At 42.0% G+C, this 13659-nt stretch overlaps 1 protein-coding gene across 1 annotated transcript; it reads right to left on the reverse strand.

Moving 5' to 3' along the window:
• Positions 1-462: 462 nt before the first annotated feature.
• Positions 463-1211, reverse strand: LOC149261319 (histone H2B.4-like). Its single transcript, XM_089381572.1, has one exon. It carries the CDS (start codon positions 1143-1145, stop codon positions 717-719), a length of 429 nt encoding a protein of 142 aa, XP_089237698.1. The 5' UTR covers positions 1146-1211; the 3' UTR covers positions 463-716.
• Between the last annotated feature and the right edge of the window lie 12448 nt (positions 1212-13659).

A 13659-nucleotide genomic window follows, 5' to 3' on the forward strand; every position in this document is an offset into this window, starting at 1 on the left:
AAAGCTATTACAAAAATTAACTAAACCAAAATCTAAATCTAAAAGATCATTTACATAAAACAATTTACTCTTCAAAGTATATAGAGGAGGAGTCATTATATATATATATAAAAAAAGTCATCAGAGGAATCAATGAGAGACAGAAGTGATTTAAAAAAAAAATAAATTCTTGTAGATGCAGTGTTTGAATTGTTTGAATTGTGTTTTTGATGATAGAAATGAATTCAATACTATCAAAAATATCTGAAACATCTAAAATCTTGAAATTTAACAACTAAAACCCTGGATTTACAAAAATCCTTGCCATATTTTCTCTATCTCAAAGCAATGCCCTACAGTCATATATAACCATCACAAAGTCAATCACAAAGTCATTAACCATAGAAGGCATATTAACCATAGAAGACATGTTTGGATACTAATTATGAAGCATGATTTGTGAAGTGAAACTAAACAGGAACATAATACAATCACAGCTAAATATTTTGTGGAATATATTCACAGTCAAATCACACACAGAATGCAATCACAGACAAATCGTTCCTCTTTCAAATGAAATGAGTCGCCACAGAAATTTACTACCTAGTAAAAAAATTAAAGCAAAATGCCAAACCGGACGATAACCATTGCCTCGAAGCCGAAGAGTGCACTAATAGATCCGTGAGACAGGTGGTATCAAAAGACACCATTAAAATGAAAAGCCGATTTCACAGAAATCAGGCACTGGTGAATTTGGTAACCGCCTTGGTACCCTCGGACACAGCGTGCTTCGCAAGCTCCCCTGGAAGAGCAAGTCTTACAGCAGTCTGGATCTCTCGGGAGGTAATAGTCGGCTTCTTGTTGTAGCGAGCAAGTTTCGATGCCTCGCCGGCCATCTTCTCGAAGATGTCATTGATGAAGCTGTTCATTATGCCCATGGCCTTGCTGGAAATACCGATATCAGGATGAACCTGCTTCAGAACCTTGAAAATATAGATCTTGTATGTTTCAACGCTCTTCTTGTGCCTCTTCTTTCCCTTCTTCTCGCCGCTTTCCTTCGGCAGCTTCTTCCCAGCCTTAGGAGGAGCAGGCTTCTTCTCTGCAGCGGGAGATTTCTCCGCGACGGGCTTCTTCTCAGCTGGTTTCTTCTCTGCCTTGGGAGCCATTGCTCGAGTCCAATTCAATTTCTTTTGCTTCTTCACAGAAATTTCGATACAGAATGATGCTTGGCAACGACATAAGTTCGTATATTTATGGCAAGAAAAGGCCGCTTTCCTATTGGTTGGCTGAATACGGCATGGATCATGACCTTCTTTTAATGTTGACCGTAGATTGCGGCGACTTAATCGACGGTTGAAATAAGGTACGTGTTTTAGCCGCATGTCCAGTTGCTCGAAGTGTGAAAACAAAAGACGCTCTAAGGATCATAAAGAAGCGTTATGGCCTCGAATTTCACGTCCCGTCGGCCAATGAAAATTGTAATGAAGATCTAGTGTTTTTTTAATATTTTCCAGGTAAATTTAAGGTTATTTTCGTATTAATTTTTAATCTTTTTCATTTTTTTAAGGTTGTTTTCATATTATTGGTTCTTTTGGTAAATTTAAGGTTATTTTCGTATTGTTATATGAAGACGGTGGAAAGAGAGGACACAATACACGGGTGGGAGTATAGTAAAGGAAAGTTTATTGAGTGAGAGGAATTGTAATAAATATTCGGAATTTTGATTAAAAAAAATTAATGAATTTTGTAAAATTAGTGTTTAAATTATGTTTTTAAAGGTGGAAATAGATTTAGCACCATCAAATACTTCTAGGGCACTCAAAATATTGAAGTTTGACAACTTTAATTTGGATTTTAAAAAATCTCGCCCAATTTATCAAAATATGGACAGAATTTCCATAATTTTCAGGGGAAAAAAAGCAATCCGTTTAAACTACAACTTACAGCAATTGGATTCCAAACACCAAAATTAATTTGTCGACTATGATTAAAGCAAAATGGAAATTGAAATTGAATATAATCTTTATTAATAAATTTACTTTTATTACCATTTTAATAATTAATTATTTAATTGTTTTTATAATCATATTTATTAGATAGAGTTTTCAAAATTTATGTGAGTTGTTATATTACCCGTTTAGATTTATCTTAATTTTATCAACAAGCACCAACTCCCTGACAGGATGCACCAACACCCCAGCTTTAACAGCACCAATTGGAAGGATGCACCAACATTATGTTAGCTTCAATCTACTACCCTAGCACCTCCCTGCCACCTTAAAGTATTCTCATGCACCAACCTAAAGGAGACTCCAATCTCCACCTTGCCACCCTGAAGATAAAAGATAGAACAAGAATTTGTAGGCTCTCATACCAGGGTTAATGACCTACTTACAATAATATTCAATCATTGCCAATTCACTTAACAGTTGTCTCTGCTAAATTGACTTCAGGGCTGCCCCCTTATATGTTGCTATAAATTTGACATTTAACTTGCAATATACATAGATCCTTTAATGATATACAACCCAACAATTAAACAAAAATGAGACTCTAGCTCATACCTTAGAACTTCATATCAACTTGGAAGAGATTTGGTCATCATGAACTTTGTTGACACTCTATATGCCTCCTTTGTCGCTAGTTTTCCTTAAACTTTGCCTTGGATTTGTACCATGATTATTCTTCAAATTTTCCCTTGGATAGAAGACTAATCAACCCTTTGAATTCAAGTCTCAAACTACTTTTTAATTCTGCCTTCGCTCAAGCCATAATTTGTCTTTACCTTGGCCTTTAGTTGGATCCTTTTTGCAGCCTAAGAGGGGGCCTTGAGATTGTCCCTTAACACTAGCCAAAGAGGCCTAAAACTCGGCCCACAATTGTGCCCTTAAGCATGCCTTATTGTTGTCCTTGATTACGGCCTGATATGCTCTTCCTCTGCAGTCTAAAAGGATGTCATTGTGGCCCTAAATTGGCCTTATTTTTGCCCTTTCTCTGTTGCTTAAAATAGGCCTAACTCGGCTCCTTGCCTGTGGCCCACACAAGCCTTAACTCCTCCCCAATTTGCAGCTTGCCTAAGCCTAACTCTACCTCCTTCTGCAACCTAAACAAGCCTATTTCGACCTCTAAACAACAACTCAAACTTGGATTTTAACCTGCCTCATAAATAACCTTTAATATCCTTAGAGAAACAAACATATCACAATAAAGATAAAAGACAAAATAAAAGGTAGAAACAAAACAATTTCCTTGACCCCCTTCATATCTTCAAGACTTCCCATGGCCTCAGAAATTTCAGAGTAACTCGCTAGAATTGATTGTGAAAAAATGATGCAGTTTGAGGCCTCATGGTTGTCCTATATATACTTGAGCGAGGGGGGTCTAGAGTAGGGTTGACCTGCCCTAATGTATGGAGCCGACATGATCATAAACTAAAATTTAGATTAATAAATTTTATGAGGCTGACGTTAACTCATCTTTTGAAATTGTTTTCACAATATAAGTCCCTCTTTTGAAGGCCAACTTGGTGAGTGTTTTGTCATTTCCAGGACCTATAATATTTCCATTAAATTTTAAGACAATTTTCGAAGCAAAACATTTTTTATCTCGAGCATCTTGACCATGACTTTGGGGCTTCATCTTTAGGAAGCAAAATCTCCTCAACCATGAGGAATGATGTGGTGTGCCACCTACCGTTGGAAACGACATCACAAGTACTATCATATGATGATGGTCTAGTATGCATTATCATGATCATATGCCATAACAAGAGCGGGGAAAGTAGGGCTTCTTCTGGCTAATTTTCAATAGTTATTATTATTTTTTATTTTGTTTTTACAAAATCGGATATTGGTATTACTTTCAAATGTTGATTTGGGGTAGCACCAGATGTGCTCTAGCCACGAAATTTGGTGGAGACGTTAGGACACATGAGATCTCCAATACGCAGAAAGGGTTTGGGCATATTCTAAACAGTTAGGGAGATATTAAAATAATTAATATTTTTAATGGAGTCCCTAAGTCTAAACTTAGGGAAATTAAAATATTAATGTGAATTAATATAAAACTGTGTTAGAATGGTCCAAAAGACATGGATCAAGCCAGATCTAATCTTAGCCATCGATTAGGGACTTAATCTTGGTCGTTGATTTGCCAACGAGAAAAGTATAAGAGGAGGCTTGAGGGTCACTTGGAGAACACACCAGAGTGATCAGTCACTCTATTCTCTAGAGCGGTGTTTGCTAAGAGAGATAGAATTAGTGATCAGTTGCAACAAGGGGCAGTAAGTATGAGGTAGAGAGGCAAGGACAGTGCCGAGAGATCAGCACAAAAGCAAAGAGAGGTAGACGCAGAGCCAGAGGGAGCCACGCAGAGGCAGCAGAGACTGCGCAGAGCCAGAAGGGCCTATGTCATCCACGCAGAGGCTGCGGGAGTGACGCAGAGAGCCAGAGAGGCTGCGCAGAGCCTTAGTAGGCTGACACAAAGGCCAGCAGGGTTGACGCTGAGCTTCAGATGTGCTGGAGAGGGGTTTCATGGAGCAGGCTTTCTGAATACCTGTTTCTGAAGAGAGGTATCGCTGCCAGATTTTTTTATCTCTATCGAGTTAGTCAGTTTGGCACCTATTGTTCTCATAAAAGAGTTGCTTAATAATAAAACCCTCGGATAGTTGCAATGGTTTCCCGCATTGGGTTTTTCTATGGACATTAGTCCAAAAATAACGGTGTCAGTTGTGTGCTTGTTTATGTTTCCTTCAGTTGATGATCTGTAATATGTTGAGTATGCACTTATATTTATTTTCAGTATTTACATGGTAAATAACTTGTTAATTAACAGAACAAGTAGGTAGGAATAAATCAGTGAAGTGAATGGAGGGTTTCTAACTGGTAGACTTAGAAACTTCAACATGGTATCAGAGTGTGGTTGCAAATCACAGGAGAACTGAGGATATCAATCGAACAGAGAAGCAACAGTAGAAAATAGTTGTCCCAAGTGACAAAAGTTGTTCCTATCAGTAAATCAACAAGGAAGGAGTGACATAGTGCCTGCATCATCAAGTTCGAACCAAGAAGAGGGTGCGCAGAGGTTGAAGGAGGTAAAGACAAGCTCATGCAAAGCCACGTAGAGGCCAGAAGGGCTGACACAGTTGGCTGAGGGAGCTAGTTTGCCAGTGTTGGGACTACGTAGAGCCTAAGAGCTCTCACCTTCAGGTTGCTTGAGTTTAGGAGGATGTGGATAAGTTGCAAAGTGGAGTTGGTGGGGTATTGTAGTCAAAACAGTACCTAACAGGGCAAGGCCAAGAGGAGGGAGTTGCTACCGAGACTTTCTGGCCAAGAAATCCGAATTAGTAGTGCAGTTGCACAAATGACCAAAGTAGAGGGCATCTCGACATCAGCAAAAGGGTTTCCAGGAGGAAAATCAAGGCTCAGAGGGAGTCACATTGAGAACTTCCAAGAGGGAAGTAGAAGAGCAGCATGGCACTACACGGAGTAAGAGAGCAGGACAGACTGGACGGAGCCTCAAACTACGCAGTCTGGATGGTTGGAATCTTATCCATACTTGACAGAAATCATGTCAAGCACTTCGTCTTGAGGACGATAGCGATCCCAATTGACCCAATTGATAACGATAAGTACGAGGACGCAATGGTGAGGGCCAAGAGCATCATCCTTAACGAAGTCAAGGACCATGTAGTACCACACATTACCGAGAAGGAAACGACAAATGAGATGTGGGAGGCCCTAAAGAAATTGTCCCAGCATACTTCTGTGCAAAGAAGGATGTTACTAGAAAATCAGTTGCAATCACACTAGATGAAGAAGGGAGAAATGATCAACACCTTCCTCGGTCGACTAAATGAGATCCGGGATCGGTTGACTTCCATAGGGGCCACGCCAGATCAGGAATTGATGGTGACAACAACCTTGAACGCAGTCTTAGAAGACTAGGAGGTATTTGTCCAGAGTATACTAGGCAGAGCGACCCTTCCACATTGGGAGGAAATGTGGGTGGCCCTTCGCTAAGAAGAGATCAGAAGGCTAAGCAAGATGAGAAGCAGCAGAAAGGGGATCAAAGTCAAGCAGGAGGATGAGGATGTTGCCCTAGCATCTAAGGGAAAGTAAGAGAAACAGAAGAAGAAGGACCTCTCCAAGGTCAAATGCTTCCATTGTGGGGATTTGGGTCATTATGCAACCCAGTTTCCAAGGAAGAAGAACAAGGGAGAGGCCTCCGAGACCAAGACAGCGCCAACAAGGGAAGAGAAGGAAATGAAGACAGACGATGATTATGCCATGAATGCACACATGCCACTTGAACGGAAGTGGGGAGACATCAAGTTGTAGTCAGATGGACAACATGCAATGAGGGGCAGGATCCTCGAGGTACCTAGCCTCTTGGATTAGACCATGCTACAGGAGCCCCGAAGAGGAGTAGCAGGACTGGCGGATGTGGGTAGAGATGGATGCGGATGAAGTAACAGAAAGAGCTACAGTGCATAATTCCCAGGACAGTGCGAGGCTAACAAGCTGTAACAGTGCGAGAGGCATAAGAGTGTTGCACCAGTGCAGGATAACACAGAGAGGTTTGCAACAGTGCGAGATGCAAGGAGTTGTTGCAGTAGCACAAAGGTCAAAGAGGGAGCACTTGTCAGCAACAGAGGGAGCTTCAGCATCAGGAGTACTCTAGCCTGACAGAGAGGTCAGAGTTGGGAGATCAATTACTTACTTCTCAGTAACTTAGCTGTAGTGCAGCAGTTAGCAGTGGTAGTGCTATGGGAAACATGATGTAGCATGATGAGAGGAGATGCAGTGCAGACGCAGCAATGGTAGTGGCAAGGCCATGGGCAGTGGCACAGATGCAAAGGGAGCAATCGTACAAATGCAACAATGGCAATGGCAGAGTTATGGGAAGCAGTACAGGATGCAACAGTGCAAAGGATGTTGGGCTTAGCATCAGCACAGGGACCGATGCCGGATGATCAGGGTAATACTCAGTGAGGAGTATTGCTAGAACATAGTCCTCGCTAAGAGGGAGTGTTGATTTTGGGTGGCATCAGATGTTCTCTAGCCACGAAATTTGGTGGAGAGGTTAGGGCACATGAGATCTCTAATACCTAGAAAGGGTTTGGGTAAATTCTAAAAGGTTAGGGAGATATTAAAATAATTAATATTTTTAATGGAGTCCCTAAGTCTAAACTTAGGGAAATTAAAATATTAATGTGAATTAACATAAAATTGTGTTAGAATGGTCCAAAAAACATGGATCAAGCCAAATCTAATCTTAACCGTCGATTAGGGACTTAATCTCGATTGTTGATTTGTCAATGAGAAAAGTATAAGAGGAGGCTTGAGGGTCACTTGGAGAACACACCAGAGTGATTAGTAATTCTATTCTCTAGAGCGGGGTTTGCTACGAGAGATAGAATCAATGATCAGTTGCCGCGAGGAGCAGTGAGTACGAGGCAGACAGGCAGGGATAGTGCCGAGAGACCAGCACAAAAGGAGAGAGAGGCAGAACCAGAGCCAGAGGGAGCCACACAAAGGCAACAGAGACTACGCAAAGCCAGAAGGGCATGTGTCATCTACGCAGAGGCTGCAAGAGTGATGCAGAGAGCCAGAGAGACTGCGCAGAGTCTCAGTAGGCTAATGCAGAGGGTTTCAGGCTGACGCAGAGGCTAGCAGGACTGACATTGGCTTCAGATTATGCTGGAGAGGGGTTTGTGGAGTAGGCTTTCCAAATACCAGTTTCCGAAGAGAGGTATTGCTGCTAGATTTTATATCTCTGTCGGTTAGCCAGTTTGGCACCCAATGTACTCAGAAAGGAGTTGCTTAATAGTAAACCCTCAAATAGCTACACTGGTTTTCCCGCATTGGGTTTTTCCGAGGACATTGGTCCAAAAATAACGGTGTCATTTGTGTGCTTGTTTCTGTTTCCTTCAGTTGATCATCTATAATATGTTGAGCATGCACTTGTATTATTTTTAGTATTTACATGGTAAATAACTTCTTAATTTTATTTTATTTTTGACTTTGGCAGAGCTGCTATCTATATTTCAAAATCAAAATTTACATCCATCATATGTCCCAGGTGGTTAACTTGCCTGAAGGAAACTAGGCAAGCACCTATATGCATTAAATCCAGCACAAAATTTGAAAATGTTCATCTATGTGTTTTTAACATGTCTGCTCTTCCGAGCTCTACTCAATATCCTAGCTTTTATTCTAAGGTAATACATCAGATTTTAGTTTATCACTTTAAAAAAACTAACAGACTTGACATACTACATCAGTCCTCATCTGAGGAGATTATCGGGGAAGGCGCCTTCGCACTTGATCCAGGGATCTCGCTTCTTTGCTCCATTATCCATTTCATCTCCCTCAGCATCTGTTCAATTCTCCCCAAGATGAGGTTGTTGCGAGAGGCTTGAATTTGTACAGCTGCAATTTCCTTAAGGAGCACAGACTTCATGTTTTCCAATTCTTCCTGGTTCTGGTTCCGTAATTGCTCGTTCCGCTGCCTCGTTTCCTCCTATTCTTCTTCCCGGACAGCCCGATTCATTTCCATGGATCTGGCTACCACATGCTTCATTATCCAATAATGTTGGATCGTTTTGTTGAAAAGTGAGTTACGGTTGCGCAAGTTACTGGGGTCCGGCACCATGGCCTCCCAATCTCCCCTAGGGACCTCTTGGTTCGAGCTGATTGATCTCAGCTCTCTCTCCCAACCATTTATCTGCTCCCAAATTTCGGGTGGGTTCCCCGCCATGTAAGCATTTATAATGCTCATCATGTGCTCGACCTCTGATTTTCTTCCTCTCCTTTTCGAATTTTTGCTGGTTCCCTCTTCCTGTTTTGGAACCTTTTTCGCTTTCCGCGGGGCCATGTTATTTCTGGACTAGATACTACACTTTACTGAATCTTTCTTACCTATCAAGACATGATACCATAAGTCAGTAACACGGTTTAAAATTTGAGTTTTGATCCATTTACTTACCACCCTTTCCTTGCCAGGATTCTGGTTTCCCAGGATTTGAGAATGGTGTGACGGCGCAGCACGCACCGAGGGCCGGCCTGTAAATCAGCCCATTTCATTTTCTCCACTCGAAATGGCTACGGGTACCCCTCATTGCCCAGGTTTCTGGCTTTTTGAGGGTTTGTGCAGGTCATCTTTTCTCTCTGATTGTCGAAGGGGACGACTTTCTCTCCTTTTTTCCAGGGATTTCCTACTCATTTTCCTTGTAGCCTTTTCTACAGATTTGTTTGGTGCTAGGGTTCGGCTGCTTACAGGGTTATCTCTCCTTCCAGAGATTCCTCCCTTCCCTGCCCTGAGAGCTATCCTAGGTTTGGTCTTTCCTTTCCTCACGAGACCTTTATTCGTTTTCCCCAGATGACCAGAAGATTTCCTCGGAGCTAGGGCTTTCTGGCTTGCTCCTCTAGTCAAGGAAGGACACTGTTACCCGGGTCTGAGGTTTCCTACAGACAGGTTATGTCTACCTTCTGATCTAAGCCTCATGGTCTTCTCAGGAAATTTACTTAGACTCCTACTTCTAGCTACAGCGTAAAAGACCGAGCAGGAGAATGAGTCTACATACCACCTTCCCCGCCGTTGTCGTAGCCTTTGTCTGTTCGCTGCTCCTGTCTACCACCTTTCTTCATTCCAGCTGGCTTCATGCTCTGCTGCATGCAAATTACTAATGCCACCTCAGGCCCTCTTTGGTTTATTCCTATCCTTCTGTCCCTTCTGACCTCCACCTGTCCTGTTTCTTTCCCGACACTCTTTCCCGAGTCCTCTTCTCGGGATGTGCCTCGACCATTCTGTCTGCCTTTACTCCCCATTACTCCTGCATCCTCCCAGCTGCTCTTGTCGTATACTTTCTTTCCTTTTGCTACCACTTTCCATCCCTTCTCTGACCCTTTTCCCGGCTCCACACCTGTCCTCCACCATCTCATTCCTTGATTGTGCCTTTGCTGGCTTCTCGGGATGCGATCCGTCCCTGCCCTGCTCCGTCAGCTGCCCTTTTTGCCATTTACTCCTTTCATTTCTCGCGTGTGTCCTATCTGTCATCACCGGTTGTGTACTTTCCCTGCGTCTGCCACTTGCTGCCTTTTCCTGAACATTCCTCTCTAGATCGCTATTGCCACCGTTATCGACTTCTAGGAGTTTTTGCAACTGCACCTTCTCCTCCGGGTGAGGGAGCTCTGTTCCTCCGAGGTCCATCAACCTTCCCCTGTTTCGACTTCCCCAATTAGCTAGCCAGTCTGCCAGTCTATTGCCTATTCGCCTTACATGTGTGGGAATAAGATAGTCTATTTTGTTTATCAATTTCCCTATTTCACTGGTTAACCATGCTGTTCTCCAGCTCCTGCTTATCTTTTCCGTCGGTGTCTTGTTTTGTAGTTGTTTTACCATGTCGACTACCAGTTTTGAATCACCTTCAATTTGAAGGTTCTGGTGCTTTTCCCGGATGGCAATTTCAAGTCCATGTTTTAGCGCGTGTAACTTCGCTTCATTGTTCGTTGCTTCTCCACAATCCATCGCAAAAATTCTCAGAGTGGTTCCTCCATTATTCCTGAGTAGCCCCACTCTTCGTGCTTCTCCCGGGTTGCCTTTTGCTGCCCCGTCAAAGTTTAGCTTAACAAAGCATTGCAGTGGATGCTTGTAAGTATTAATCTGCTCGACCTCTCTGGTTTGGGTTTTACTTTGGGTTCTGTCTATCATGCTTTTTTTAAATTGTAACCGCTGCAAAATTCTCTCCTTTGTTTGGTTAATCTTCCAGTCTTCATCATTCCACCTTTCTGTTAAAATAGTTTCTCTGATATTTTGTATTGTTTGTTTCCATATTTTGGTTGGGGTTCTCCTTTCTTCTTTAAATATCACATTGTTTCTTTCCTTCCAAATGTTCCAAAGCATGAACCCTACGGACAGCATCCACGCGCAGTTTAAGATATGGTTCTGGTAAGGTTTTCTTGGCCCATTTTCCAAAGTATTTTTTATATAATGGTAGTTTCTATGACATATTTCAAACAATTGTTGGTGACTTCTCCATAGGTTGTTGTTGACAGTGCAACCGTTTGTTAGGTGCTCCATCGTCTCCCCCTATTCGTGGCATAGTGAGCATTGTGAGGGTACCTGCATGCCTTTTTTCTGAATTTGATCCCACGTTAGTGCCCGTCCATGATGTAAAATCCATAGAAAGAAGGTTACTTTAGGCCAAGTCTTGATTTTCCAGATTTTTTTCCATTTTTTTATTATGTCTGTCGATTATGCCCTGCCTTTAAATAATAGCCTTCTGCTATAGAGAACATGCCTTTTATTCGGGTTCCCCATTGGAGTATATCCTGCCCTGTTTTTACCGCAATTTTCCTGGATGCCATTTCTTTGTTGTAATCACCCCAGCTTGTTGTCTCTGGGGCTGCTTCCCAGTCATCCTTTTGCTTCCAATTTCGCCAATATTCCCCTATGCTTGGCTTCCAGAAGTTTCCGACCAATTCTCCCTCTGTTCGGGAGGTAAATTCATGGATTTCTTGGAGGGCTTCTTTTTGGAGAATCTTTTCTCATTGTTGCCAAGATTCCTCCCAAAACTTGGTTGTGTCCCCCTCTCTTACCTCCCAAAAGTTGTAGTCTCTTATCAAATATTTATTGTTCCTAGCCAAATTCCATATTGCTGATCCTTTTTCCTCTGTTTGGCTTCTCATCCTGTCTTCTGGTTTCTCTGCTGCCTCGTATTTCTTCTCCCAAATTTTCTTCCATAGGTCCTACACACCCTATGTCCACCTCCACCACAGTTCCGCGCCCATCACGTGGTTGAGTATATAAGGGTCACACAGACCTAAACCTCCATCTTTAATTGGTTTGCTGAGCCATTCCCGGGAGAGCAATGCCCATTTTCGTGTTTTACTTGTTCCCAGCCATAAAAATTTCTTAAACATGACTACTAATTTTTGACAAATAGATTTAGGGACAACTTTTCTAGACATCTGGTATATTGGGATGGCTTGCAATACTGCTCTTAGTAGGATTATCCGGCTAGGGGTATTCAGAGACCGAAATGTCCAATTATCTATCTTTTTTCTTATCTTGCCTATGAGAGGTCCCCAATTCGCTACTCTGTACTAATACTCATTGAGCATTATGCCAAGATACTTTGCTGGGAAACTTCCTACTCAAAATCCCATTGTTCTAGCCAAGAATCTTTGGGATGCTACCTGAGTGTTAAAGAAGAAGATTTTTGATTTCTCATTGTTAATCTCTGTCCCTGAGGCTTTTGTGAACTCTGAGAGAATTTTTAGGATCTGTTGGGCTTCCTTAAGAGTGGCTTGTCCATAGATCATTACATCATCTACGAATTGCTGATGTGTTATAGGAATTTCGTTACCCCAAATTCGCAATCCCTTTATCTGTTCATTGGCCAGGCGCGCTTTCACTAGCCTGCCAGACCTTCTGCTGCTAGAATGAATAGAAATGAGGAGAGGGGATCTCCCTGTCTAAGCCCTCTCATGGAGTTAAAGGCTTCCGAAGGGGTTCCATTTAGCATAACTGACATCACCGAGGTACTTACCATTAACGTTATCCATTTCACCCATCTCTCGTCAAAGCCATGAGCCTTTAGGATACCCCCTAGATATTCCCAACTAAGACGATCATAAGCCTTCTCCAGATCCAATTTTATTAGCATGCCTTTGTTTCTGGAGTTTTTCAGTGAGTGTATTACCTCTTGAGCAACTACTATACCATCCATTATCTGTCTTCCCTTAACAAAACCAGTTTTCTCCTGAGCTATGAGGTCAGGAAAGATTGGTTTAAGTCTATTTACCATTATTGTAGCCAGTATTTTGTATACTACATTACATAGAGATATTGGTCTGAAGCCCTGGGGTTCTTCCAAGTTCTTTGTTTTCGGAATCAAAGCAAGGAAGGTGGCGTTTAGGGCCGGATGCATGCGCTTCGTACATCTTGATTCTTCCACGAGTTCCATGAGGTCCTGGCTCATGAAACTCCAGGAGGCTTGGTAAAATTCTATAGTAAATCCGTCAGGCCCCGGGGCCTTGTTCTTCGCCATTTTTTTACCACTTCCTCCACTTCTTCTTTCATGATCACCCTGAGTAGAGCCAGATTTTGATCTCTGGTCACTTTTTTAGGAATATATTGGCACACATTAGTAATTTCCTCCTCCCTTTGTATATTAGGTTCTGTTAAGATCTCTTTGAAATACTCTACCAGTAACTTCTCCATTTCTTCTTGTTGAAGTACCCTATTCCCTTGACTGTCCTTGAGTGAAAAGATTCTATTATGCTATCTGTGGTTCAACATTGCTTTGTGAAGTTTTTTGAATTTTTCTCCCCTTCTTTCAACCATTGGACTCGTGATTTTTATTTCCATAGAATTTCTTCTTGCTTTCTTCTTTCCTCGATTTGAGTAATCACCCTCCCTTGCTCCTCTGCCAGCTCCGCACTTCTTCCTCCCTCTATGATTTGTTGTTGGATTCCCTCCATTCTTGTCTGTAGTTTTTCTGTCTCTTTTTGAATGTTACCAAATTCCTCTCCATTCCATTTCTTTATTTTTCCTTTTAGGTCTTTTAGTCTGATTTGGAACGTATGCATTTTGTTTCTACCTTCCATACCAGTTTTACTCTCATGCCACCAAGTTTTCATTTTGTCTATGAAGTTTGGGTCTCTTAGCCAAAAA

This window comes from Pinus tabuliformis, chromosome 6, assembly GCF_031772625.1.
Source record: "Pinus tabuliformis cultivar Carrire ecotype Pingquan chromosome 6, CPIR1, whole genome shotgun sequence".
In the NCBI taxonomy this organism is placed as follows: Eukaryota; Viridiplantae; Streptophyta; class Pinopsida; order Pinales; family Pinaceae; genus Pinus; species Pinus tabuliformis.